Genomic DNA, 26103 nt, shown 5'->3' with positions numbered 1-26103 from the left:
TGATCGTGGACCTAATTTCGTTTCATCACCACCATCATCATCATCATCAGCAGCATCATGGTCATCCTTCAGCTCTATTACTATCAAATGCACACTTTTTTCGATGCCAACCGAAAACGTTCAAAGCAACCGTAAACGCGACCGAGCGCGCCATCGCGAAATGCGTTGTCCGGAAAGTGAAAAAACAATGTTTAATCTCTTTGGCTTTGGCTTTACGGCTTCTCAGGGGAGTGAGTGAAAGTGAAGCACATTAATTCAATGGCAAACGCGGCTCGCATGATCGACTGTGTGGTCGCGCGATCGCAAAAGGCGTTACATATGGACTCGCCCGCCATTCCCAGTGACCGGATGTCGTCGTCGTTGCCGTTGCTCAACAAACAAAAAATATTAAAAAGAAAAATGGCGAATGAATAAAGCAAATGACACAAGAAAATGAATCACATGCATATAGCAAGGTCATGGCGGCCTGCGGCCTGTACGTTTCGCGATTTAGACCGGTCCAATTAATTCAAACCTAATTATCCCACAAGATATACGCGAAGCATATGAAGCTACTTTGCACAGACGCACAGACCGGCTCAACCAGAAAAAGGTGCCATGCCGCGGTTTCGATTGGGAAAGAGGCTGCGCCGGCGTGCCCGCTAATGATGCTGACTGATGGGCCTGAGGCCCGTTAATGCGGTTGCTTCTAAGCGGTTGGTCGATTGGAGTGGTTAAACATTTGATGGAAAGCCGGTCTGCCGGCCGGTCGGTCGGTTGTTGTTTTCAAATCGAATCAACCTTCACCACCGGAACAAAGCGCACCTCGAAAGGAACATCGCCGGTGGCCAGCCGGGTGAAAGGAAAACCCCCCCAAAAACGCCTAACCATCTGGAACGGATCAGTTATCTGCAAATCGAAAAAGAAAGGAAGAGACCACCCGTTCCGCGTTGGTATCATCGAGTCGCAAAAATGGGCGGCGGAACAGAAGATAGAAACAAAAAAAACACGAAGGAAGTGAAACCGATCATCACGCAGCATAACACAGTGCGACAACATGACCTTAGCAGGCCGGCCCGGCAGGTGCTAGAGACGAACGGTGAGTGAGCAACCGTGAGCGGTTGCGCAATCAACAAGATAACGAAAAACGGTCAACTGGAAGCGTTCAAAGCGCGATTGCGATCGCTTCGCTTGCTCTTAAACCCCGGAAAGTATGCAATACCACGGGCCAATCGAGTGGGGCTGAAACTCTGGTGCTGCCGATGGTACTCCCCAAAAAGGGACTTCATGCGCTGTGGGAGTGGATCCGATGAGGATATTGCAAATACAGATACATTAATTATCCTTCGAAATGTCACCATCCCCTGGTCTCAAGGGGGCTGGGCCTTTGTTTAAAAGCGAAAGTAAAGGCCACCGCGATCGCGGCCGGCTCCCGAGGGGTGTCGGTGCCCGTGATCGCGAAACTTCACCGGAAACTGGTTTTGGGTCATCGAGTGGGAGAAGAAAGGAAGAAGAAGAGAGTTCAACGTAAGAAAGGCTGGAAAGCGAACAGAACAAACACTGCCCAGGCAGCCGATCGGCGCATCTCCAATCATCTCAACCTCCCGCCTTTTCTCCTCTTTTCTTTGCAGCGAACGGCGAAGTGGACGCCTCTTCTCCCAAACCAGAGCTTTCCTGGAACGATCGTACCGAAGAGGAGCGTCCGAAAGAAAAAAAAAAACGCAAAACAACGGAGGATGAAGGATGAAATTGGCCTCTGGGAAAGGCAGAGGCATGGCATGGAGGCCCTTGAGTCATTTGGTGAAAAGGGAAAACATGCCGCGGCCGCCGCAGCCGCTGTGACCGCCCTCTGATTAAGATGATGCGATAATGCGAAACGTGACGTAAGATGCCAATTTGGCAAGGATGGGGAATGCGCGCAGGAGTGGAGAGTCAAGTCAAATGGAGCCCGGACGGACCTACAACGAAGTGGTGGCGAAGCGATAGTGGCAGAAAAGCGAGCGAATGATCATGTTGCCCTGAGGGCTCTGGACACACACACAGGGAATGCATGCAAAACTCGTTTTCGTCTCAGTCAGTCGGTTGGCGTGCGAACTGGTGTGCCGGTATTTTGAGTCTTTTACGATTTTTAGAGGTCAATCCAACGGCCAACAGCGTGTTACGTAAGACTGTGCCTGACGTCGAAGGGACGTCGTCCGGTTAAATAGGGGGGGAAAACCCACATAAGCTCACCTGTTGTGGTGTTCGCTTAACCAGCCCAAATGTGGCGTACGCGTGACAAATGGATTACATGCGCAGTTAGCTACCAACCAAGGGATGTGCTCCCGCAGGATGTTTCTAAAACTGATGGCGATGGTCCTACGGACCACGGGCACGGTCAGTGACATCCAGCGCACGCGGTAGTTCGACGAGGCGTTATGATTAATGGCAAAGTGGCTCACATTAGCGGATCGGTAACAAATGTAACTAACATAACATCAAAATACAACCAGAGTGCAGCCCCACCGGTGGCGATGGCGTTTCGGACAAGTGTCCGAGAGCGCTTTGCGCGGTTGCTAAGCGACGCGCGTTCCCGTTCGATTCTCGAAACCACTAAGCTGAAGGAGCATCAATTAATAACCATCAAAACCGTCTTAGAAGGCGTGCCTCTCCTCGCCGTGGTTCCGGTCAACACACCCCATGAGTCCACCTGAGGTCCACTTCCTATAAACGGTTGCGGATTTATGTTTTACGTCTGTGGACGCGTAGGTGGACGGAACATTGACTATAACTCTCCGGTTTCGGTCCGGCTGCTGAAGAATGCTGACTGGACGTACATGTGAGGGGACGTACATGAATGCATAAATTACGCCATCCAAGCATCCAAGCAAATCTTCCGATGATGACGATGATGATGATGCCGGGCACTGGCTCCACTGGTTTGTCACGGACAAACCGTTGAGGCTTGGATATGGGATGAGTGAAGAGTAATTTATGGCTGACTTGGCTTTGAGTGGCATCCGAAACCGCAACCGTTAATGAGCAATTGGATCCATCGTCGAAACGCTGCTGCTGGTTCACGTCTAAGGTCGGGGTACTTCGGGGTCGAGAAGTAGCTGACGCTTGATTTACGAAATATGACCAAACACGAACCCAAACGCGTCCAGCGTTGGACCATAAACTGGTGGCCTTACTACTGGATGCTGCTCGAGCTCGAGGGCTGACCAGCGCTTCTTCGCTCGTCATTTAGCTTTCATTCGCAAGAATATTGTGAAACATTGTGCGTCCTGTGGCATAGTCGTTCAGGTCGTTCAATTCTATTGCCAGCAATTCCCCACTCCAGTCGGTAGCAGCGTCTGGCTAGAAGTCTCATTAAATCAATTATGTCGCGATGGACAGGTGCGCAGTAGCATGATGGCAGCCCAGCTGGGATGACCCTAGGAGATGCGTACCACTTGCCTGTCGGTACGGTGGCAAGCAGATCGCAATCAGCAACCTGAACTGGATGCCTGCCTGCAGTTGCAGCCATAAAACTGTGCCAACCTGCGGACGCATCTTCAGCTTTAGATGCGCCCATTAGATTGTATTTATTGTGCCAACGACGACGACAACGACGACAACGACGGCGACGGGCACTTGTTGTCGGTGGCTCCAGGAGCGCATCTTCAGTCCAAGGTCTGTGGTTTGAGCTGGCGAAGCAAAGATCGTCCATTTACCAGTGGCACGCGAAGGCCTCCTCGGTATCGGACCAGAATGATCGCGTCGAAATTGCTCCAATTAGAAGGAAAATTATCACCAGATTCTACCGCACCTGGCCGGGACCGATCTGGGGAACGTTGGCGTGCAGATCGCATCTCTTCAATTGCACCGTTCACCGGACCCCGGGGGTCTGTGACTCATCATCGTGCACCATCCGAGGACGCCCTGGCCACTGTAAAGACCAGCGCGCTCCAGTGCTGGCTGGCTAGAGATTTGTAATTGATATTAAGCGGATATCTGTCGCCATAATTACGACCGGTTGTCGTGGTCCGAGCGCACGATCGAACCAGCTCGACCTAGAATAACGCAAATCCTCAAGGCTCAGGGGCCGTGTGCCAGCTGACTGTGGCGCTCCAATCAAAACATTCTGTCTCTTGCGGGAGGAGCAACAGGAATTCCCGATGAGGTCCATCATTCGTCGGTACGACGCCATCGTCCGGTTCGGTGCGTACGGCGTGAGGACACAATCAATAAAGTAACAACATAAACGCAGCGCGCACTGCAATGGAATGTCTGCCGTGTACTGGTGAATGTCTGCGACATCGAAGACGACGACGGCGACGACGACGAGCACCACGTGAGTTATTAGCATCTGTCAGGCGGGAAACGCAAACGAATTACGACAGGAAACGGGCGTTTTTGTTTTATTACGTTTTATATGCTTGCCCTTCCCCCTCCCCAGCCCAGGGTTCTGGAGTTCTGGAGTCTGGATTCCTGTTCAAATGTACCACCAGGAGGAGTAGCAGCAGCAGCAGCATATGTTTGTACTCAGGCATTCCGAATGCTTGCTGCAGCGTTTTTGCAGTTGGAATATTTATATCCCAGTAGCTCCTCGTTGCGTTAGAGCATGATTTCCGCTGGCATAACGTTGGCGCCATTGGGTCACTGCACGCTACTTATTATGTTGCGCATAATCGTGGCGCTACCATATCGGTTGCCACTCCAAAAGTGGAAGAGTTTGAAACATTGTAACAACTCAAACTGCATCGATTAACATGATGCGGCAGATATCTCTATGCTTGACGATCACACAAGCACAGACGCACACACACGCACAAACGCACGCGAGTGTGTGCTGATCGATCATCGAACTCCTTTTCGGAATTCATCGAAGGTCACGCCAACCACGCCAAAGACCTGCCAATTTGCTAACGATGAAAGGATGCACACGTCCGATGGTGCATGGGGCACGGTTTTGTGTGAGTGTGTGTGTGTGTGTGCCAGGCATGTCCGCAGTGAGTCAAGGTTCCGGACAGTTCCACACACCCCAGAGGATGGGTGGAAAACCGATTGAAGACGTGCAACAATTTACCGCAATATTACAGCTAATCGGAGGCCCCCCCACTCCATCGGTCCAGTGACGGCTTCCAATTGGGTGAATGACGAGCTGCGATCACGATCGCACCATTCACAGCACCCCTATTTCGGTGCGATAATAATGGGTATCATCATCATCGCGATCATCATCAACCTGGGGCTGAATGGTGGATATTATAGTTTTTGACAGCACGCAGCAGCGCTTTTTGACGGCTGCGAATCGAACGCTGGTAACCTTGACACCTCGAAGGGGTGTCTAGTAGTAGGCCGGATGATACAATCTTACCCCTCTCGAGATGTCTCGAGTTGTATGCCACAATCTAGTTGCAGCAGCTCAAAGAGCTCCGCTGCAATCCATCGGACCAATGTCGGACATCACGTTGACCTACTGATTCCTCTCGTCTGGGATTCTCGCCTGTGGGGCAATTATGAATGTTGCAAAAAATTAGGCCCTAGACGTGGCCACTGGGAGGGAGACCGAACCAGAATGGATTCTCCACACTCCCAGGGGGGGGGCCTACTACTAGCGCTACATCTATCCGCTGCTGGCCGGCCACTATTAGCGATTCGATTTGGCTCGCATCCAACGGGAATTCCCCTCCGTCTGTGTGTGTGTGTGTGTTCGCCGGGATAAAGCGCCAACTACGAACCGCAAAAAAACCGCACCGCAACAATAGGTCCGATTGCACAAGTACTCCTAATTAAAGCGTTTATCGTGTTATACACGTCCGATCCCCTGGCCCCTGGCTTCCTCTGAGGCACTTCCGAACATCACGGAACGCCACGGAAAGCCCCACGGAGAGTGTGCATTGAATCTTGGCGTATCAGGAACTCCGTTGGCGCGCGCGCGCTCGAGGTACTACTATCCGCCGCGCTGCAACTGACCTGAATTTGAAGGGGTGAAAATGGGCAATCAGGGCCTCCACCCCTCTCTCTCTCTCCTGGAATGCTACCTCTCCTCTCCAGTGGCGGAAACGCTGCTCGGCGGACCAGAATTGCTTAACGAACAAACTGCGGACGGCGGTTTCGCTCTTTTGATTTCAAAACAGGGAAGGCACAGTGTGTGTGTGTGTGTGATGGAGAGAGGTCAAGATGAGGGAGTATGTTTAACCTTCTCGGTCCGCCTTCTTTCACCGTAGCGTACCGGAAGACTCGTTTTAGGGGGTTATGTGTACGTGCCTGTTACGTGCCTTGTTGTGGCCCTTCCCGATGGTCTGGGTACGGTACGGTGATCCAATTTTCCGCATTTCACCTCGGGCAAGGTGAGGATCAGTTTGGTCGAAGTGCTTGAGGGAGGGGCAAACTGCCAAATCGATTTACCACATAGCACCTCCACCTCCCCTTGCACCGAATGCTTGAGGATTGAGATCGCACGATTTGCGATCTCGCGGAGCAACTCTAGTTGTTGTTCCGGAGAAAGGAATAAGGAAATACCTCGGTCTTGGTCATTGGAATCACTACCTCTGGAAGGGTTCAGTAGGTTAATGCTTGGTCTTGGCGGTCCCGGAGTTCGAGCTGCGCTGTGGAGCTGCTTAAGCAACGTGCCATTTGGAAATTGAATTAATAAATGCTCCAGCTAGCGCCGAGTCGATCTTCGACGTCGGTCTCTTGCCAGTCGGTTTGGGACGATTGCTGTAAAGTGCACTCTGGTGTTGGGTGTTGGCCAACCGGCCCCGGCAGTTCACTCAGCACTGCATCGATTTCGAAACAGTCGACCACCAAGGCACGTGGATGGTTTAAAATGGCCATTAAATATGGATCAAATTGTCTCTCGCTTATCGGCCCCCTAGTGCTGGTGATTTCCCCATCTCGGACCGTCAGAGGGTGCGATGCTATCGGTAATAAATTTGTAGCAGCAGCCGGAGCAGCAGCATCAGCATTTCTGTTACAGCATCGCTCATCGACCACGAGAAGCACACGACGACGAGGGTCTTTCATCAGGCGAGACTGTTTCACATATTTTAAATGGTTCACCACCATCAACCCAATAAAGCATATCGGTGATCGGAGATGCATAAATCCGCCATTTGGGGGGACGAGAGGAATTCGTAGCGCTATCGCCATTCGGTTTCGATGGTGGTGTTTGGAGATTCTAATTTTAAACGCAAAGACGCGTCGCATCATGGGACACACTTTCGATGGTTGATGTGAATGTACGATCGCCTTTACGTGTGATGCTTCCGTGTTTTAATCAAATGCTAAGCTGCTTAACTCAGGATGCTGACGATCGACGACCGATTGCGGTTCGGATCGGGAATGTTATCATGAATTATTCACCAAAAAAAAAAGAAACCCTCTATCAACAATCCAATTAAACAAACATTTTGCGCCTCTCGAGTGTTTTCTATTTGATTTCGGAGACAAGGCAATCAAGCAGGAAGCTACACTGTATCGGAGACTCAAATTTGGATAACTTAAAACAGTTTTGAAGCAACTTTACTTTTTACACGACAGAACACTTCCTTTCAACACATCCGGTACCAAGCAAAGGGTGACAAGAAGGGTGACCACAAAAGTAGAACAACGCTCTAGATGTCGAACATGGGTTTTACACCCAACCGATCGCCACTGACCGGTCGCAGTGACCTGCAGCAGTGCTTGGTACGCAACAATAACACCAAGGTTTACGTGGCCGACGATCGTTCCCTTTCCCTTCGCGTTGTTTTGTCAACTCTTTCGCACTCCACTTCTTATCGTGCGCTACTTATTTGTGGAGTTAATGTATTATGTGTATGTGTTACTGAGAGGCCGCTATAGCGCCCGCTCAGTTCGTGAAATATGCGCGCTACGTGATTCTGTCCGTGATGCGGCTGTCGCGCTCTCGGTACACCGGCATGACAATGACAATGGAGACCTTCGGGGGTGTCTTGTGGCTCTAGCGCGTTCAGGGCTGCGAGCCGGGGGTGTGTGGTGCATTCACATCATCGTGTGATTAATGGTTTTCCATCGCAATTCCGCTGGGCATATCTCGCACTGGGGCATATCGGTGTCGATCGTGTACTCGGTTCCTGTTCTACTTTCTCTCCCCGCCCGCCGAAAAGATGGTCCGAAATGTTGGAGTTCAGTTTATTTTTTGGGTTAAACAGCAACATAACTGAGGAGCAGTATTTGTTAGAATGTGTGATCTAGTTCACGGTGTAATGTTAGAGAAAGTGATGCTGAAATCCATGAAGAAACGAACTTGTGATGTTTTTTTTTTATTCTTGGAACCGATCGGTCCAAAATAACGACATTTAAAAGTTAGATATAGCAACTCAGAGGTAGATTGTTGTCAGAGAACATTCTCATTACTTTCTTCCTATGTATTAGACAATTTATAAAGATGATAGTCACAAAGAAGTTATTTTAAATAGATAAAAAGCATTACAAAACACTTCTTACCACTGTAATTGATAACACTAGGTGTTTAGTGGTTCAAACTTCCTCCAAGCTTTTTTCTTTTTCAACATTTTGTCAAACTGAAAAACAAAATACATTGGAACAATATCTAAAAATCTCCCTGAGATAATTTCTAGCTCTTCAAAAAACAAATAAAGCAAAACGGTCCATCCATAAACGTTAAGCATTGACTACATTCCACCAGTTGACATTCTAAAACACTTTTATCCAAAAAAACCGCACGCTCCCGTGCTAGAACCTTAAAATCGATGATTTATCGATTATCGATTTGCACATTTAAATTGATTTCGCTCGTCGATAACTCATAACACCTGTATCTGCCAGGGGGTTTACAATAAATTTCGATATTTTATGCGAATTTTATTCGCCGCACACGCCGCGAGTGCACCGTCTAGCGTGAGTAGGTGGAGCATCATCGCATCGTCGATCGTGACGTGGGATAACCGATTAGCATAAAACTAGTTTTCGACCAATTAGGCGATACACGGTCGTCAGATCCGGGCTTGCAGCATTATTGGCTTACGGCGACGGCGCCACCACCTTTACTCGGTAGCCGGAATGAGGAAGCAACACCGTGGAAGTGGCACCGGTGTGGTGTGACTTCAGTATGTTAGTTGTCAATGAACCATTAGCTTCGTCATAAATTGTGCTGGACTCGCGCTCGCAGCGTACAACTCTCTTCACACGCGATTGTAGCGGCGTGTGCGCAATTCCGAGCGTCACGTCGAGCGATCGTATGTTTGCTACAAATTCGTCCCCGGAACACAGGACGAGAGCAATTTAGTGTCCGTCCGATCGGGACCAATATGCGAGGTGTGAGGTGAGCCCCGGAGTCCCGGACTACAGATTACGCTCATCCTCATCCTCAATCCACGCGGCACACACGCGACCAGCGCACGCAGCTGTTGGACGTAATAACCTTAACAACGAAGAGAAAGAGATCCAACGCCATAGCCTGCTGTGTGTGTGTGTATGTAAACATCCTCTCGCCCTGGGATTTCCTTAGTTCGTTCCGTGTGGCATCCCGGGGCTGTTTCTTTGCCGTGCCCGGCGTGGAGTTCAATTTCCGACTTCGTTTGGCCCGGTTTTTGGCTAAGGCCTTCTAAGACGCAGATCGTCTTCATCGTCGTGGGCTGCTCCTCCTCCAATTACATCCAGCTTGCGTGCAAACAACCGCCATTCATTAGCCCCGGTACGACGAAGCGCACTTCCGATCGTTAGGCTGTCAACGGCTGAACGCCATTGGGGGTTTTTTTAGACGTGATCCCAGAATGTGATCTACACTCCCGTCTACCCGGGAGTTACCGGGGAGGATGCGAAATGTCGAATATGCACAACGATGCAACAGATTGTGCGAAATGGTTTACTTCCTTCCTCTCAAAGCTCTCAAAGTGAGTTCCAGGGTTGGGATGTCGGCCCAGAAAGACGAAAAACGATAAAGAAAAGAAACAATTTGAAACATTTCCCGGACAACATCTTGATATCGAGTCGGGACCACGAACTTCTTCCGAAGAATGGGCAGAAGTGTAAAGCGTTTTCGATTTCCTTTTGCCAACAGATTTCACGAAGAGGACATTCCTCTGTCGCCCCCGGGGGGGAACAACAGCATTTTTCAGTGAAAAAAAGTATTGGAGACTTACCGATGCGCGACTTGCGCGGAGTGGTGGCCGTTCCCGAGTGTAAGAACTTGAGTGTGCTACTGTTGCTGCCGCTGCCGCCGTGACTATCACTGGTGTACGAGAACGGTGAGGTACTGGAGGTTGTGTCGCTACTACTGCTGCTGTTGGTGCTGTTGGTGCTGCTGCTGCTGCTCGTTGTGCTACTCGTTGGGGATGAGCCACTGGTGGTGTTGGTGCTGCCGCTCGATCCCGACAAACCGGATGAGTTGCTGGAGGAGGCGCTGGTGGTGGGAGAGGACAGTGACGAGTGTAGCAGACTCCCGATCCGGCTACCCTCCAACCGTCCGGTCGTACGCGTCCCGAACGCACCGTCCACCACTAGCAGCTCTCCTGCATCGCACAGATCATCGCCAGCACTTCGCCGTCGGAGTGTTGTCGTCGTCGTCGTCGCGGTCGTCGTCGTCGCGGTCGCCGTCGAGCCGGGATCATCGGAATGCTGCTGTTGCTGATGCAGACGGTGGTGGTGACGGTGGTACTGCGTCCGGTGTCCGTTGGTCGGCGGTTCATTACCGTACACATTCCCGGACTCGGAATGCCGTAGCGGTGACAGACTGAGCAGTTTCGGCGACTCCGTCGATCGCTTAAACCATCTCATCTTGCTCGGGCTCGGGACCAATTATCGCATCGAGCCACGCACTGCGGTACTCTGAAGAAGAAGGAGCAATGTACGTAAAGATTAGAAAATGAATGTTATGCGCGATGCAGCTGCTGCTGCTGCTATTGATTGGCAATATTGGTGTGCATATGGTCGGTGTCTGGGTTGTTACCGGACCGGTTCGAGGGGAGTCCACTTAATTGAATTCATTTTTACGAGAAACAATAAAGATGGACTCTTTAAGCGATCATTAGGCAGGGGTATCGGATAGACCAGGATCATTACCAGAATGCTATTCCGCAGTGAGTAGCTTGAGTGCGATCAACGCTAGTCGCTTCACCAACTACCTACATTTTGCAGTTAAACTTCTTGAGGTGTCTTGCTTTGTGTTCCAGAAGCACTACGTGCTACGTGCCGTAGTAATGGAAGAACCGAGTAATGTTTGCCCAAAAGCCCTAAAATGATCCATCAAAACAAAAACAAAGGCACAGAACGTGAAAAAATGGCTACTTCCTGCTTCTCGGTGGAGGGGTTTATCCGCTTACAGGAATCATTTCCCTTGTACTGCGAAAGCGCAAGGGCTAGTACACGGTGGTGTCCGGCCCCGTTTTTACGCGCGATAGACTCGCTGCCGCATTCTGTGTTTGCAATAAACATAACTGTACCTGGCCGTAGTCAAGGGGCCACATCAGACGCGTGCAGCGCACTAAACGGGCAATTAGCGAGCATAAACGGTATGTTATCTGGATGCTGATAGGGCCTCAGCTGTTGCTGGATCATTATGCCAGCTTGCTTCGAGCCGGTGGCGCAATTAGTGGCGATGCGAGCGAACAAAAGAGAAGTCGATCTAACCGAGGCGTAAGAGAAGGAAGGATAAGAAGCCCATCAATGTCAACCCGGATGCGAGGCTGTGTGCGAGGCGAACGGAGAAGTGATTTATTAGTTTTTGAAGCTGGCAACCGGCCGATTGTCTATGGTGCTTTTAACTCCTTGCACGATCGCTTCAGCTTCGGCTTGATCGTAACGCACTTTGAGTGATACCGGGGGATTGTTTTTCTCCACAACAGTGAGTCCACGAGACTCCGGTGCTGGTGCCATAAACCACTCCCGGGAGGCTAGCTGATAAGCAGTGGCAGTGTTTGCCGAGCCATAAGTGTTACCTTTAACGGAACGATCTGCAAATGGTTCCCTCGGACCCTTGTGTCCGTCCGTCTGAACGGAGGGTGATCGCGACCATCTCCGCACATCGATCTCCCCTTCGACAGCTCTTGAGAAAGAGAGGAGTGAGTTTATGGTGCCTGGATGCGATCCGGACAAGATACCAAGATTTATTACACAAAACCACACTCACTCGATGCAAGGCACCGCGATTCAAGGCACCGCGATTCAAGGCAGGAATGATGTCCTTTCGCCAGCAACGCGCCCACGCCTCGCGATCGTTCCGAAATGGGAAAAAAGGAATTCTTTGTTGATGGCCATCTTGCGACGCCATCTTCTCCTCCTACTCCTGGAGGTGGAGGCCGAGGTGAGCTTTAATGAAGGTAAGGTACGAAGCAAGTGGATACCGGATGGTTTGAGCGCGACATCCACAAAAGGTTGTTTATTAAAACCGCCGCCTCATGGCTCATAAATAATATCATCGCACAAGGATCCCGAACCGCCGAGGGGCCGAGAAAGGACATCATACCCGTCTGCCAAGATCTGCCGAGATCTGATCGGCAGCAGGTTGTTGGCGGACTGAATCCCTCGCGACGCCATCACCACGGGTACTAACGCGTGACTCAACACAACCCGACTTCGATGGCGCAGGTCGTTCTCGCGAACAAGTTTGTGACCAAAAGCAAGCCATTCGACACGTTTATTCCTGTTTTTGCCATTAACATTTATACGAAATGGCCAAGGGAAGCGACGGTGAAGAGATCGGACGGGAGGGCGCTATAGAAGCCTTCAAATGGCTTTTCGTTGTTTCGGACCGGACGAGCCCGGAAATGCCGCGGATTATTGGTAATGATTGTGGCCTGAGAGGGCTGCTCAGGTTGAAAAATGAATCGAACGTATCCGGGCAACGGAATCATATTGGCAACAAATGGCCTTCTCGATGATTTGGGCTCTTGCGCGATGGGCTTTGGTCAGTTTGTTTTGCTGCGATGAAGCAGCATTCTAATGCAGCTCGATGACTCGATGACGGTGATGAGCTTTCAATTCGTTGCACTTTCATCGCAGTGGGCACACGAGTGGGCGAGAAGATCTTCTTGAGGCTCGAGCCACCACACCGGACCAAGCGAAGCCACGCGCCGATTCTGGTGTGGGCTGTAATCCGCTCAGCTGCAGCTACAGCTTAAGCGAAAGGGCAAGGAGAGAGAAGCCGGAGGTTATGGGAAGGAAGCGAGAATCCAGAATCGACCAACATTTAGGATGGCATAATTTATCGCCGCCCATTCGTTAGAATTTTCCACAAAGTTGTGATAAGCCTTGGGTAAGCTTGCGAATGGGCCGGGTGAGGCATTAGTGCAGGACTTAACGGCTGGAGATGATGGGCTAATAGGCTTGGAACAACGCGAGGCCCCGAAGTATATATATATATATGTGTGTGTGTGTGTGTTTGTATTGCAGGGAATATTTCAATTAGCTATCTCGTGAGTTCTTGGTACGTTTCGGATAAGAAGTAAACTAAGAGAGCATTAAATCAATCTGCATTTAGTGAACCAAATGGACGCAGGATAATTACATGAATCACGAAAAAAAATCATATTAGTTGTTGGTGCTACATTCCAGTTGAGCTTAATGCCCAATGCTGCTCAATTGAACTATTGATTATAATGCGGAGAGCAACGAAAGGCACTTCACTTTTCATTAGAAAAGAGTCCGGATCGAATAAGGTATAACTGTAATGGTTGAAGTGCTTGAATGCCTACAGAGAAAACAAATATTTACTTGAAATTATGTTCACCCGATGTTTAAAGGATCGTTACATTAATAAAAAACTAACACACCTTTAATATGATGAATGAGTTCTCCTTGCGATCACCTTTTTTCCTTCCTTTCAGTATTTTGAGGATGCTTGGCATCACTTTTAAATAAACAAGACTTATATTTCTACAAAAACATACTGAGCTGCCTTGAAATGCATTTATACAGAGAATTGATTGCAATTCATCAAAATTCGTTCACTTTTTTGTGCTTTTTTGCGGTAAAAAAACACATTTTAAAGCAGTGAAACCCACAATGAATGTTCACAAGCATTCGATAATATTTGATGCGCTGCACAACTTCTTTTCCTTCAAAGCATAGAATTCCTACCGCTTGGGATAAGGGATGCGTATAAGGCAGTCATGGTTTACAGACTATTGTTGCTTTTTGGACCTATTGCATCCGCAGACCAATTTAAAATCATTGCAGATATGTTGCTTTAGATTCGATTTATTAACATTAATAGGCATGTTTTTCTTTGTATAGGGTTTTATCTTTCAAAATAGTTTTTTAAACCATAGACTTGATCAAACATAATTCGTTCAAATTATTTAACAGTTAAGCATTTCTAAAGTTACACATTTTACACAACATTTCTAATCATTTTGATTAAATAATCATTCGTATGGCTCTGTTATTTCCTTTGTTAAGGGGGGGCTTCGGTATTTTATTTTGTTTCTTCGCATTTACTTTTTATTTTTTTTATGAGTGCTTATCCTTTCAAGATTATTGTGTAAAATTTTGGGATCATTCGAAGCAGAACTGATAAAAATATGGATTATTGAAAATCCACCTATCATACAAGGCTCAAGGCTTTTCGCTACTTTGAATCGCGTTTCCCAAAACCTACGTTTTCAAAGTCGGTGCCCATCGTAGCTTAAAAACTACTGGACCGACTACGGGGCTACCTGGATAAACTTATTATCTAACAAAAGAATATTGATTTGTATATTTCTGATGACCAGGCACGTGGCTACGATGGGCACCGCAAAAAATACATTTTTTGCAAAAAAATGCCTTTCTAGAATGGATGTCATGAACGTAGTTTTGATCAAATCTTCCCCAAAATAGAAGCAAATATTCTTGAAAAGATTTAGTTTTATATGACATACACTTGAAAAAATATAGTTGAATTGTTTCTTCACTAAAATCGTCAAAAATAAGCTCTTTTTTGACCCGAAATAACCAAAGCCCCCCCTTAGGTGTGGCATGGATTTGCAATATGCAATAAATACAATAAAACAAACAATGCCATGAGTGTTTGTTGCAAGAAAATTGACAAATCACAATGAAACCATAACGTTAAAATTGACAAAGAATTACGTATAGTTACAAACAGTAGAAAATATCATGCAATTATACGTAGAGAATGAATGTGTTTGTAGAGTAGTCTCCATAAAAAGAAACTATTATTAAGTTTAATAAAACAAATACCTACTTATTGTTAAGGGAAGCAAAAAAAGCTCTGTCACGTGTTCAACTTGTGCTGCTGGTATACGTGTTTAATTCGAAAAGCAGCCCAACGAGAATATGAGCTGAAATTCTGCGCATTTGGCCAGGTTCATGTGCTGAGCAAGCCCATCGATTGTACCAAACGCGCGGATTAAGAGCTGGATGTGCTTAAATCTGGCGCGTGCGAGTTTGCTCACATTTTTCGAGCATTGGATACGTCTCACGTACTCGAATTCGAGCTGTGAGCATGAAACTCGATTTTTTTAAACCGAATTTTTTTAAACTTAACCGACAGGTAGATTCGTTAAACTGAAGGTAGTTGCGGGAGGGAGTGTAAATGAACGCGTAGTGCCGTGTCCGCTCGCATTCCGCTAAAATCGTCGAAGCAAATAGTTCAGTGTCTCCAGTGGTGCTTAAATTTGGTAATTGTGTTGTGCTGTGAAATTGTGTTGTGCCTTCAGCCTCAAACGTGCTTGTTTTGTTCTGTGAAAGAAAAGTGTTGAGTGTTTTCCCGTGAACGTGTTGTGAAAATGGATCGTACAAAGCAGTTGCAAAAAAGTGGCGTGTTCTATCGTCGGAAGAATGCCATAAAGCGTCAATATGAAAACGCTAATCTTGCAGCTGGTAAGTCAAAACAAACGATTATCAATAATTGGTGCGAATAGTTGAGTGATACTAATTTTTTTTTTCAGAAAATTCAGTTGGCTCGGACTCGGAGGAAACCCACATACCCCAAGTGGGTGGACTTGCCCCTACATATGGTGTCCACCCTACAGTGGGTGGACTTGCTGCTGACGGAGCTCTCACTTTGGCATCTTCTTCAACCAGGGTACCCAAGCAAACATAGGTAGCCTTCAGTTCTCATGAGGAGAACAATAACTCCCCCTGAAGGCTCCAACAGTTCTGCTGCTGACAACAATCAGAACACCAAATCCCCTCAAAGGCTCAAACAGTTCTTCTATGAGAATACCAAATCCCCTTGAAGGCTCCAACAGTTCTCTTATGAGAACACTAAATCCCCTCGAAGGCTCAAACAGTTCTTTTATGAGAACACCAAATCCTCTGTCCAACACCAAATCGTGTGAAATTTAATTTTTTTATTACCCAAGCAACCACGATCCTCTTGTCTGCTCTTTATTCGAACAATTATCCTCCTGAAGGAACGGACAGCTCTCCTCATCAGAACAATTTTCCTCCTGACACCGGTGGTGCATTTAACCCAACGATATTTTTTAATAAAAACCCGGAGACGGTCTTTTCCCTGTGGAATGAAAGTTTCGAATCATTTATTTGTCCGATTTTGAACTCCTTCCGCCGATTTTCCCTTTGTGAATCAATCCCGCTGAACGCCGCGTGCACCCGGAACACTGACGATACCACGCGGAGGTCGCAATCGATCGTTGCGACCGATCGGGGCCGCAAACTCAGCTTCAAAACACCGGTCAGGTTCCGAGGTTCGTTCTCCACACCGGTGCTGCCTTGGGCGGATTGCGGACACTGCCGGTGACCTTATTGCACGTTGCTCTACCATCCCGAGGGGTCGCGCTCGCAACAGCCAGCATGACCATTTTGTTCAACACCATGATCATCTTTCGGCAGGTCAGTTCACCGATGATAATGCATTCCGTCATCTGTGGCTGTATGCCTTTTTCGGCATCGATTACCAGCGGCATCATATTGGTGATCTACGCATCGCCGATGATCGTCCGGATGAGGTTGACATGGCCGATGATGATCCGGATGAGGCTGGCATGGCCAGCACCTTCAACGAACGTGAACTGAACACGTTCAAACCCAACCCTTTCAGGTTATCCGGCAGATCAAACTGGAAGCCGAGATCAAACGTGATACGAGTTTGATGACGAGTAGGAGATGTGCTAAAGTTGCTCTGTAAGAATGTTGATCCTTGATATTATGCCGGCATTATAATGTTATTTTAAAATACTTACGATGGTTGATTCAGCTACTGCAGTACTTGGTTTAGATGTGCACTTAGAATTTAGAATTTTCACTTTTCTGAAATTTGGATTTGAAACATAAACACGCGACCGATCGGTTTGACATAGTGTGCGTGAAGCCAATGGGTGTTTACAACCGCCACCCCCCATTGACAAGCAGCATGCAATGTAACTGCTTAATGTTTAAGGCGGCCCCTAAGCGGCCACTAAACAGGCAGGTTTCTCTACACAGTGGCCGCTTAGGGGCCGCTTAAACATTAAGCGGTTACATTGCATGCTGTTTGTCAATGGGAAGTGCCGGTTGTAAACACGCAGTTGCTGTAATGGTATGTGTGTCATTTGGATGTCGTCCTGAAAATTCCGGAAAGAAACGGCGCAATAGCAACGCCGGTTTCAACATCGCGTGTTAAAATAAGTAAAAAACCTTTAAATGAGTAAAAAGTGTAGTGTAGAATAAGTGAAACAGTAGTGTACCATCGTAGTAAGCTGAGGTAAGTGTAGTTCACCTTAAATGCGTGTTTGTTTCTCGTCGGGGGGAGAAGACCTTCGAGCAGGCACTGAAGGATGCGCTTAACTTTCGAACTAAGTGAAGTGATCGATTGAATGATTTGTGCAGCAACGACAGCAACCGTGATGAGTGATAACCGTGCCGAAACAACCGACCGTATATCAGCTGCAAACAGCACAGAAATCTGCGGCCGAAAACCGAGCATCAGTAGTAAGATTGTAGAGGTAATTGTAACTGTGAATCCTGTGACACACTAGAGCTAATCTCAAAGACGTTCGGTTTGGTTTCAGTTTCGACTTGTTGCCCAGAGGGCTTGATGATGTGGCTGCGAGCGTGATGATCGACAGCATCAAGTACTATAAAGCGGTCAACGAGCTGAACATCACCGACACACTGCAGATGACGAGCTAAACGGCGACGGCTTGTATGGCGCCACCGAAGGCGAAGCATCCTACCAACTTGCCATACGATCCCTTGGTGCAAAAGTGACGAAACACTGCCTGCTGCTTCAGCAGGATAACTTTCCACAGCTTGCAAGCCGTCTAGCACCGGGAGATGCACAGAACGGGGCGCTCCATGGGGAGGTTGTCGATGATCTGAGCCGCTCATCAACACCGATCGACTACGATGCTAGCGATCTATCTACAACCATTAACAGCAACAGCAACAACAGCATCATCATCAGGCGCAATAGCAGCATTCGGTACATCATGTGCAGTAGACACAGCAGCCGGTGCAAGTACCTCATCCGATGATACGTGGAGTGCTAGTTACCGGTACGCAGAATGGGGGAGGTGAAGGATGCGCTCACCTTTCGAACAAAGATGCTCCGTTGCCAGCCCGTACGCCATACGTGAATGGTGCCGGTGGTGTGCCGAAGGAAATCGCCGGTCGTGAGTGGAGTGCGGAGACGATAGAGGACGTCAATGCGACTACAGCGGTGCTTGCCCTGAAGCATGGACCGAAAATTGTCATCGAAAACTCCTTCCGTAATGGGTAAGTGGCGTCGGCGCCGAGGAAGTGCGAACAGGGTTTTTACATACAAATGATAACAATGATCTCTACCCCGTAATGAATGATAACAATGATCTCTAACCCGTAGCACGCCACCGCTATCACGACATCACCGCGGCGCGGGAGAACGATCGGCTACGGCCCTGATCGTCAATGGGGAGTCCCCTCTGCTGATTCGAATCAGCATCAGAGTGAGGTTCAGCAACGGTACCTCATCGGATGCTACTTACGAAAACAGCGAGGAAAGGTAAGTCCTTATACCGGTGGTCTGATTCATTCTCACTCTCTTTACCTCTTTCTCTTCTTGACAGCCACCATCCACATCATGCATCGGCCAAGGATGTGGAGGAATGTATCGGCCTAGGGAATGTTCTCTCCTCGCCAGCCTCGTTGAACGGTTTGTTAAAGCGATCGGCACCGAATGATTCGTACAGTGGCACCCCGACTGGCCATCATCACCATCACCACCATAATCGGCAGCAACTCGTTGCTCACCGGATCAACGAACAATGCGGATAGCAAACGGTGCCGGCACTCCTCCACCACATCATCCACATAATCTCGGCACGGAGTACGGTGGCCCAGCACCACTGTCATTGCCAGGTACGGGTATCACGGTGTCCCCATACTAAGGTGGAATTCTGCATGCTGCTAGCATAGCTTCGGACGATCTACTAGCGTTACACCTCGCCACCACGGCAAAGAAAACCAAAGCCCGCATCGGAACGGCAGTGATCCAGCAGTTGCGTATGCTGTGAAGGTGATGTTGCCGTCAGTGCGACCGAAGCTGCCGCGAAGGAAGTTGATTCGAATCGAAAGTCGAGATCGAATCGAAGTGTATCGAAAGAGAGCACCATGCATGGCATTAATACAATAGTAAAATAAATTAATTGTACAATATTATAATAGTTTCATTTGATTTAAATGAGAATGAGAAAGAAGGTAGGATATCGGACTCTGGCGAACTCAACACGAGGGTTATAAACGTAGATTCAAACTCTGTCAACTCAACACGAGGGTTATAAACGTAGAGCAATGTCGAGCACCTTTCTCACGGCAGTGAGATTCGAGCTCACGCACGGATTACGCGCGGATTTTACTGCAAGCACGTTCCTTTTGACGTGTCTTTAAGAACGTCGCGATGCGGCAAACGACATGTCGAAAGCCCCATGATCCACAAGATTTTTTCGCTTGGGAGCTTCATGTTCCTTAATCATTTTACGTATCGCAAACGTTTAATCCAGTTGCTTTCAGTTGTTTTGCGGAACCAACTGCAGCACGACATGTGTGCGCATCTTGAGCCCCAATCCAAATTCCGGCCAATTTTTTATGGATTGTTACATCCCCCTTCAATCTTAATTACATTAATCTCCAACGAGACCGCCAAACCGCGCAATGATTAGCACAAATGAATGAAAAGCGAAACCAAAACTGCAAACAACTGCAATGAAATCAACCATTCCGGTGCGATGCGTCTCCATCCGGTGATAAATTACTCGAAAACCCGTCAATGTCATCCCAACGTCCCCAAGTTCCGCATCAAAAGCGCATCGCATCATGCCGGAGGTAACGATTACGGGGAGAGGCCTTTTTCACCTCCTCGCTACGAGTACTTTCTCTGTGCCATCATGGCGACAACCTCTCTCCCTCTCTCTCGCACTAAACGCGACGATCTGTCCGTGCGTGCGTGTTCCGTTGATGGCGTTCCGGCGGCACAGGTCAGGTGTCAGGTGGGCATATTTTTATTTGTCTCGCAACATCACGTCGCTCGCTAGATGCCAGGCCGCGTGTCCGTTTTGTTTAGCTTTCGGCACATTCCGACTCCATGAGTGATGAGGGATGGCGGTATGTTTTCCTTCAACTGAAAAACGAATGCAGACGTAAACTGATCACTCGGCACACGCACACACACTGCTTGGAGGAGATCGAGAGGGAGAAAAGTGATAGTAAGTCCAGCCCGTTTGGATTGCCGCCGGGGGTTAAGATAAGTGAAGTGTCTACATGCTATACTGAATCGAATGTCGCCAACCAGCGTGTCGATGGCGTTTTCGTTTAGCAAGACACCGGAGATTAGCTTTAGCTGGGACCTGGACATGTTTGGGACCCTTTCCCTGTCACGCCGATCGGGATTGTCCAACGAAAAATCCAAACGACCAGGAACACTTTGGTTTTGTTGCGCAATGGGCAGCCGTAAAATGCCGACCGATGGCCGAAATGCAGCTGCAGTAATCTACCGTCATCGTCACCATCAAACGGTGCGACCAGAAGCTGCCGAGAGAAAGATGGATTGTGGTGCACACCTTTGCAATGATGCCTTTTTGGGGGAAGGCAATCGATCGAACACATTTTCGAACTTTCTATCACAAACGCTCAACACCAGCCAGCGTTACAACGTGACAACAACACCGCATTGACATTGAGGAGTATTTCTGGACTTCCTGGAGTAACATGGGCCTCAGGGAGTCCAATACCCGAACTAAACACTTTCACCCGGTACCGCTAGTGCATCGGGCTGCTGTGTTTCCCGCCCTTTTTGTCCATCGAAAAGAAAGGAAACTTTTATGTTGACCGCGGAACCGAACCGACCGCTAGACCAAGCGAACGAAACATTGGAACATGGCGACCGCACACAAATGTGCTTCACAGAATGTGATTTTGACAGAAACCTAGGATATCCTGGGTGAACCGGTTGTACCAGCGGGCGTAGGAGGCTGTCAGACAACGCCCAACATTCAAAAAAGGGAGGCTGGCGGGATTAGTTGTGGCCAGACACAGATCACAAAACATTGATCCGAAGGGGAGTCCACGAGCGTTCCAGTACTGCGAAAGGGCGGCATAAACGGCACTTCAACTATGCTGATGACGATGATGATGATGATGATGATGATGATGATGATGATGGAGAAAAGTTGTGCAACAGCCCAGACCTCAGCAGCAGCAGCCCCCGGCATGCGATGCTGTCGGACCATATGGTGTGCTGTGGTGTTGCGGTTTGGCATGCAGCTACCAGCGACCACGAACAACCACGAACAAACGGAAGGCAACGGCCTCCAGCACATAGAAAGGGGAAGAGAAGGTGGTTGGGACAAACATTCCAAGGATCGGCAGATCGGTAGGCCCCAACCCCCCCGGGCGGTCCCTAAAAGGGGCACTAATAGCCGAGCGCAATGAATATCACCATTTTACGATCGAAGTCGATCGACGAGCGGTGCGCACATTGCTCGCTCATTGTTGGCAGATGGTGGTGGTGGTCGTGGTTTGCCCAGAAGCGATGCCAGCCCATATGGAGAGTGGCACTAGCAGCAGTAGCAGCAACAGCAGCAGCAACAGATGATAAGACGATCGAGCGATCGGGTTAATGTCTTTCTGGAATTAATTGAATCGAAAGCACGCCAATTGTGCTGCAAAGTTTTGTGTGCGCTAAAGCACTCGTCGCGCCGTCGATTAGCCTCCAGCCAAACCGACAAACACTCACCGAACAGACGCACCGCATCTGTTTATCGTTAGGCCCCTCGACTGCTTCTGGGTTAATCTCTCGGTGCCAACGTGGAAAACTCAAAAGTGATAATGATTGGAAGGCAAATAAGCAACGTCATCGTGACTGCGACTCGAATCGATCGCGATGAAGCAACAAACATAAATTTCGCTATTCAACGACCATCCAACGCGCTTGAACCAGTGAGGAAGCCATTTTGCGGCGGTGGAAAGCGTGGATTCCCTGGCTACATCTGGCCCGGTCATCATCGGTCCAATTATCGCAGCATTTGGCCAGCGAATGCCGGCGCAGCCCACGACACGAACTGTCTTAAATTAGTGTCAGAACCGATAACGCCGATAACGCGCGCGCCCCGTGGACAGTTTCTCGAATTCCCTGTTCACTGTTGTGGCGCAAAATGGCGATCATTTAACCACTTCCTGCTGGCATTCGGTGCATCGCGCCGGCATTACATCCAACGAATTGAATTCGAATCGAATTGCCAAAAAGATTCGCAAAATTAGTGTTTCACTCCATCGCAACTTCATCGGATCGTCTTCTTATGCCCCTCGAAACACTTCGCTTCGTGGTGGATTAGCGGCACGGAACGATCAGTCCACTCCATGGGAAATGGCCCCCGATAGCCGCCGCTGCGCTTCCCCTTTCAAAACAATTCAAACCACGGCACTGATGGTCTGCCGTGCTTGGAAGATGATTGGTTTTTGCCAAAAGCAGCGACCATCGTGTAATTGTTTTCGCAAACAAATATGCACCTCCGTCGTAATCATTCGCGAACAAAGCAGCACCACCATCGATCGATCGATCGATCGCTCGAAAGAGAGAAATCTAAACAATCAGACAAACATTCTCATCTGCACGTCGCTCATCATCTTCGCGCTGGTACGTTATGCTAACCAAGGCCCACTCCCAATGTCAAGGGTCCAACGATCTGATCGAGCGTTTCGACTTCTTGATCCAAGCACATCATCACCGCCACACCATCATCATCTTCACCATCATTTTTCCTTCTCCTGAAGTGGCGCCAAAGGCGAGGTTCTCACGTCGGACCTCGCAACGATCGGACTCTTTGGCCGTAGCGTGTCTCGAGTTCGGGATATGTGGGAATGGTTCGACCTCGACCTGGGTCCGGTCCAATCACAATAATCACGGTGCCCTCACAGACTTACAGTAGTATTTCAACAATTTCCTAAGCAGGTGCTGCATCATTTCTCATCAATTTTGGGCATCCCCTATGCTTACTGGTGGCCAGGTGACGAGTGTGATTATGATTATTCCTCATAAACGATTCTAACCATGCTGTACTCATTGCGCCATCTTGCATGCACGATCGTGGGCTTACGGTAGCAGCACAACGTCTCTGTAATCTGTGTGTGTGTGTGGTTTGTTCATAGGGCAATGAACTAGGAAACCACAAGCAGTCCAGCAAGCAGTGGCGCACACACATTACCACAAATACACATTTATTATTCCGGAAGAAAACACTCACAGGACAGGGCATGCCGAATCGGTTGTGACAATGTGGGGATGTCTAATCGGTGGTCGAATTAAACCACCGCACGTTAGCTGTCACTGGGTGCGGTGCTCGTTGATTAATGAGTCCCCAGATTTAAAGACATTAAAAAGCAATTAAATATTGCTCGAGAATTTGCATTTTTATTATGTGCGCCACGGGGTGGTGTGTATGTTGCACAAGCGCCATTCGGAATCACAAACACCACCGCTGATCCGGAGTAGGTGAGATTAAGTTACCTCAACCTATGGTGTGGTTGGCGCCACCGTTGCAGCCGAAGGACACCGGTGAAGAGGTTGAATGTTTTCGGTAATAAAATGCTAAATGCATCTCTCGATGCCAGATAAAAATGCTTACTTTATGGCACCGACCGACCGAGAGACCAAGAAGGGAGTATAGAGGGACTTGATCTTCACCACTGATCGTGTCCACCGTGTGTAGGACAACAAAGTACGTTTTACGATCGATACGTTTTTGAATTCTAGACTCAAACCCTTGCTCTGGGTGTGTGTCGATACCGTAAAGTATGGGCACCATTTGTACGCTAAGCACTCTTCGAGGCCGCCTGGTTATGGTTGAACCGGGGCGTAAGGTGATCACAAGCTGGCGCAAAGGGCGCGCTTCTATGTGTCGATGTGCTCTGTCGAAGAAGCTTCTGAAGCGAGTGACCATCGGAGAGAATTTGTAACGGTCCGTTCTCACATACGGCATCCGCCGCCTGTAATTGCCACCTGACCTTTCCGGTGGCCGGTTCGGGGCTACTAGCAGTATAGGTACTACCGACCGGTACGCTGGCGCATTGCAGTCACAGCAGCAGCAGCAGCAGCACAGGTCGGTAATTATTGCGTGTCCATGTTTGGGGTCCGGAGAGGCGCCTGCAGCAGCAGCAGCAACAGCACGAACCAAACATCAATCATCGTCGCGATGTTGTGTACTCGTAATTCGGTAAAACGGAGTCCATGGGGCGCCACTCGGTGCGTCGTTGGATCGTTAGACCTGCAGGGTCCGTCCGTCAGCTATGATTAGAGTGTTGGATTTGGAAGCGAGATGTGCAACCTCTCAGCAGCATGGTTCGATGGAATGTACCTTGCCCGAGGCAAGGAGCGAGATTCATCTTCATGGACGTCCGGTAGTCCATTCGTGGACCGAACAGGGTGGCGGCAAACTTCAGTCTCTTGATGGAGACACCCATAAGTCACATGCTGTGGTTTGCAGATTTACCGACTTGACACAAATCTTGATCGTGATCTGTCTGTGAGAACCAAAATGGATGCCTCTGAAGGTTTTGCAGTTCGGCACATCGAACATGATCTTCCGAAAATAAAAAAAACAACCACAGCTCGAACTGCAACTCATACTTCACCTTCGACAGTAACAGGTGTCCGCTATGGAAGGAGAAACTCTGGGAACCGTAACCGGACACACGGCGATCGCTAGTGGTGCGCCATCTTCAGCGATCGTCTCTTACAGCTTCTTCTTCATGGAGAAGGAGTAACACCAGGGGACCTACCGCTACCGCGAAGATCTAATTACTGATCGGCCGCACCCAAGGAAGGGGGTCTCCTCCTCATCTCATCCCATCCGCAGGAAGTGTCCGGTCGGCAGGTTTTGCGCATTATGTCCCCCCGCTCCATGTCAGTGCATTATGGGGGCCTTTAGCGCCTGATGGAATGTGGCAGCTGATCTGGCAGGATGATTTATTTGCGCCGCACCTATAACCGAACCGATCCCAATAGAGAGACGATCGATACATGATGGAAAGGGGTGCGCAGTAGCTGTTTCAGCTGTTTGCTGATCGCTACTTCCCAGGAGAAAACTGGAACAACCGTGCAGTGAACTGGATAGTCTGGCGTGGACTGGGAAGAGGGGCGTCTAATTGCGTCCGCGCAAAAAAAGCGTTCCAGCGATGAGAGGGATCCAGCCCATAGTACCGGCGTCGATCGATCGATCAGCGATCCATCCGGTGCAGCTGTGTGATGCGTGTGTGTGGCATCGTCTATCGTCACATTGGAACACCCAACCTGGCGCGTTATGGGAAAAGTCTGTATTTTTTGTGATGGAAATAGGATCTCTTCAGCTACTTCTTGCCATCTCAAGGATGGACTTTATGGATCTGAAGACTCCCAAGTCACTACACGCTGGGGAACGGGTATATCCGGAAGGTATACCGTTCCCCTTTTGAGACCTTAGAAGGATTCCTTCACATCCTTCCGACGAGGATCTTATTTTTGGACATCTGTTACGTCCGATGGTCTCGACTTGGGTGGCATTTATGCCCCAACACGGCCAGTATTGGGCCAACAGTGCCCTGGGAATGTTTTGCAACATCACGATGCAGCAACGGTACCAAGCACCTCACCTTAACCCACATTTCTCCAACCAAGTTCTCTCCCTCCCGGGTAAAAATCCCCCAAAAGTCGTTACTTAGATGCGTATCTTGACCACACACTGACACGTATATCGTGATGTTGCGTTGTTGTTATTGCTG

General features: G+C 48.8%; 2 protein-coding genes across 2 annotated transcripts in view; one reads left to right on the top strand and one right to left on the bottom strand.

Moving 5' to 3' along the window:
- The window catches only part of LOC125959803 (serine-rich adhesin for platelets-like), a 72547-nt gene that overhangs the window by 6758 nt on the left and 39686 nt on the right, over positions 1-26103 (bottom strand). The window contains exon 4 of the mRNA XM_049692747.1: positions 10074-10758. Within this exon, the coding sequence (XP_049548704.1) occupies positions 10074-10707 (634 nt within the window). The 5' untranslated portion in view covers positions 10708-10758. The remainder of the gene's footprint in view (positions 1-10073; positions 10759-26103) is intronic.
- Positions 17629-19467, top strand: LOC125959823 (uncharacterized). Its single transcript, XM_049692778.1, has 4 exons — positions 17629-17819; positions 17886-18591; positions 18698-18856; positions 18921-19467. Exons 2-4 carry the CDS (start codon positions 18347-18349, stop codon positions 19126-19128), a joined length of 612 nt encoding a protein of 203 aa, XP_049548735.1. The 5' UTR covers positions 17629-17819; positions 17886-18346; the 3' UTR covers positions 19129-19467.

The sequence above is a fragment of the Anopheles darlingi genome, chromosome 2 (genome assembly GCF_943734745.1).
Source record: "Anopheles darlingi chromosome 2, idAnoDarlMG_H_01, whole genome shotgun sequence".
NCBI classification, from domain to species: Eukaryota; Metazoa; Arthropoda; class Insecta; order Diptera; family Culicidae; genus Anopheles; species Anopheles darlingi.
Note: the sequence above shows the minus strand (reverse complement) of the source record. Positions and strands in the feature narration are given on the sequence as shown.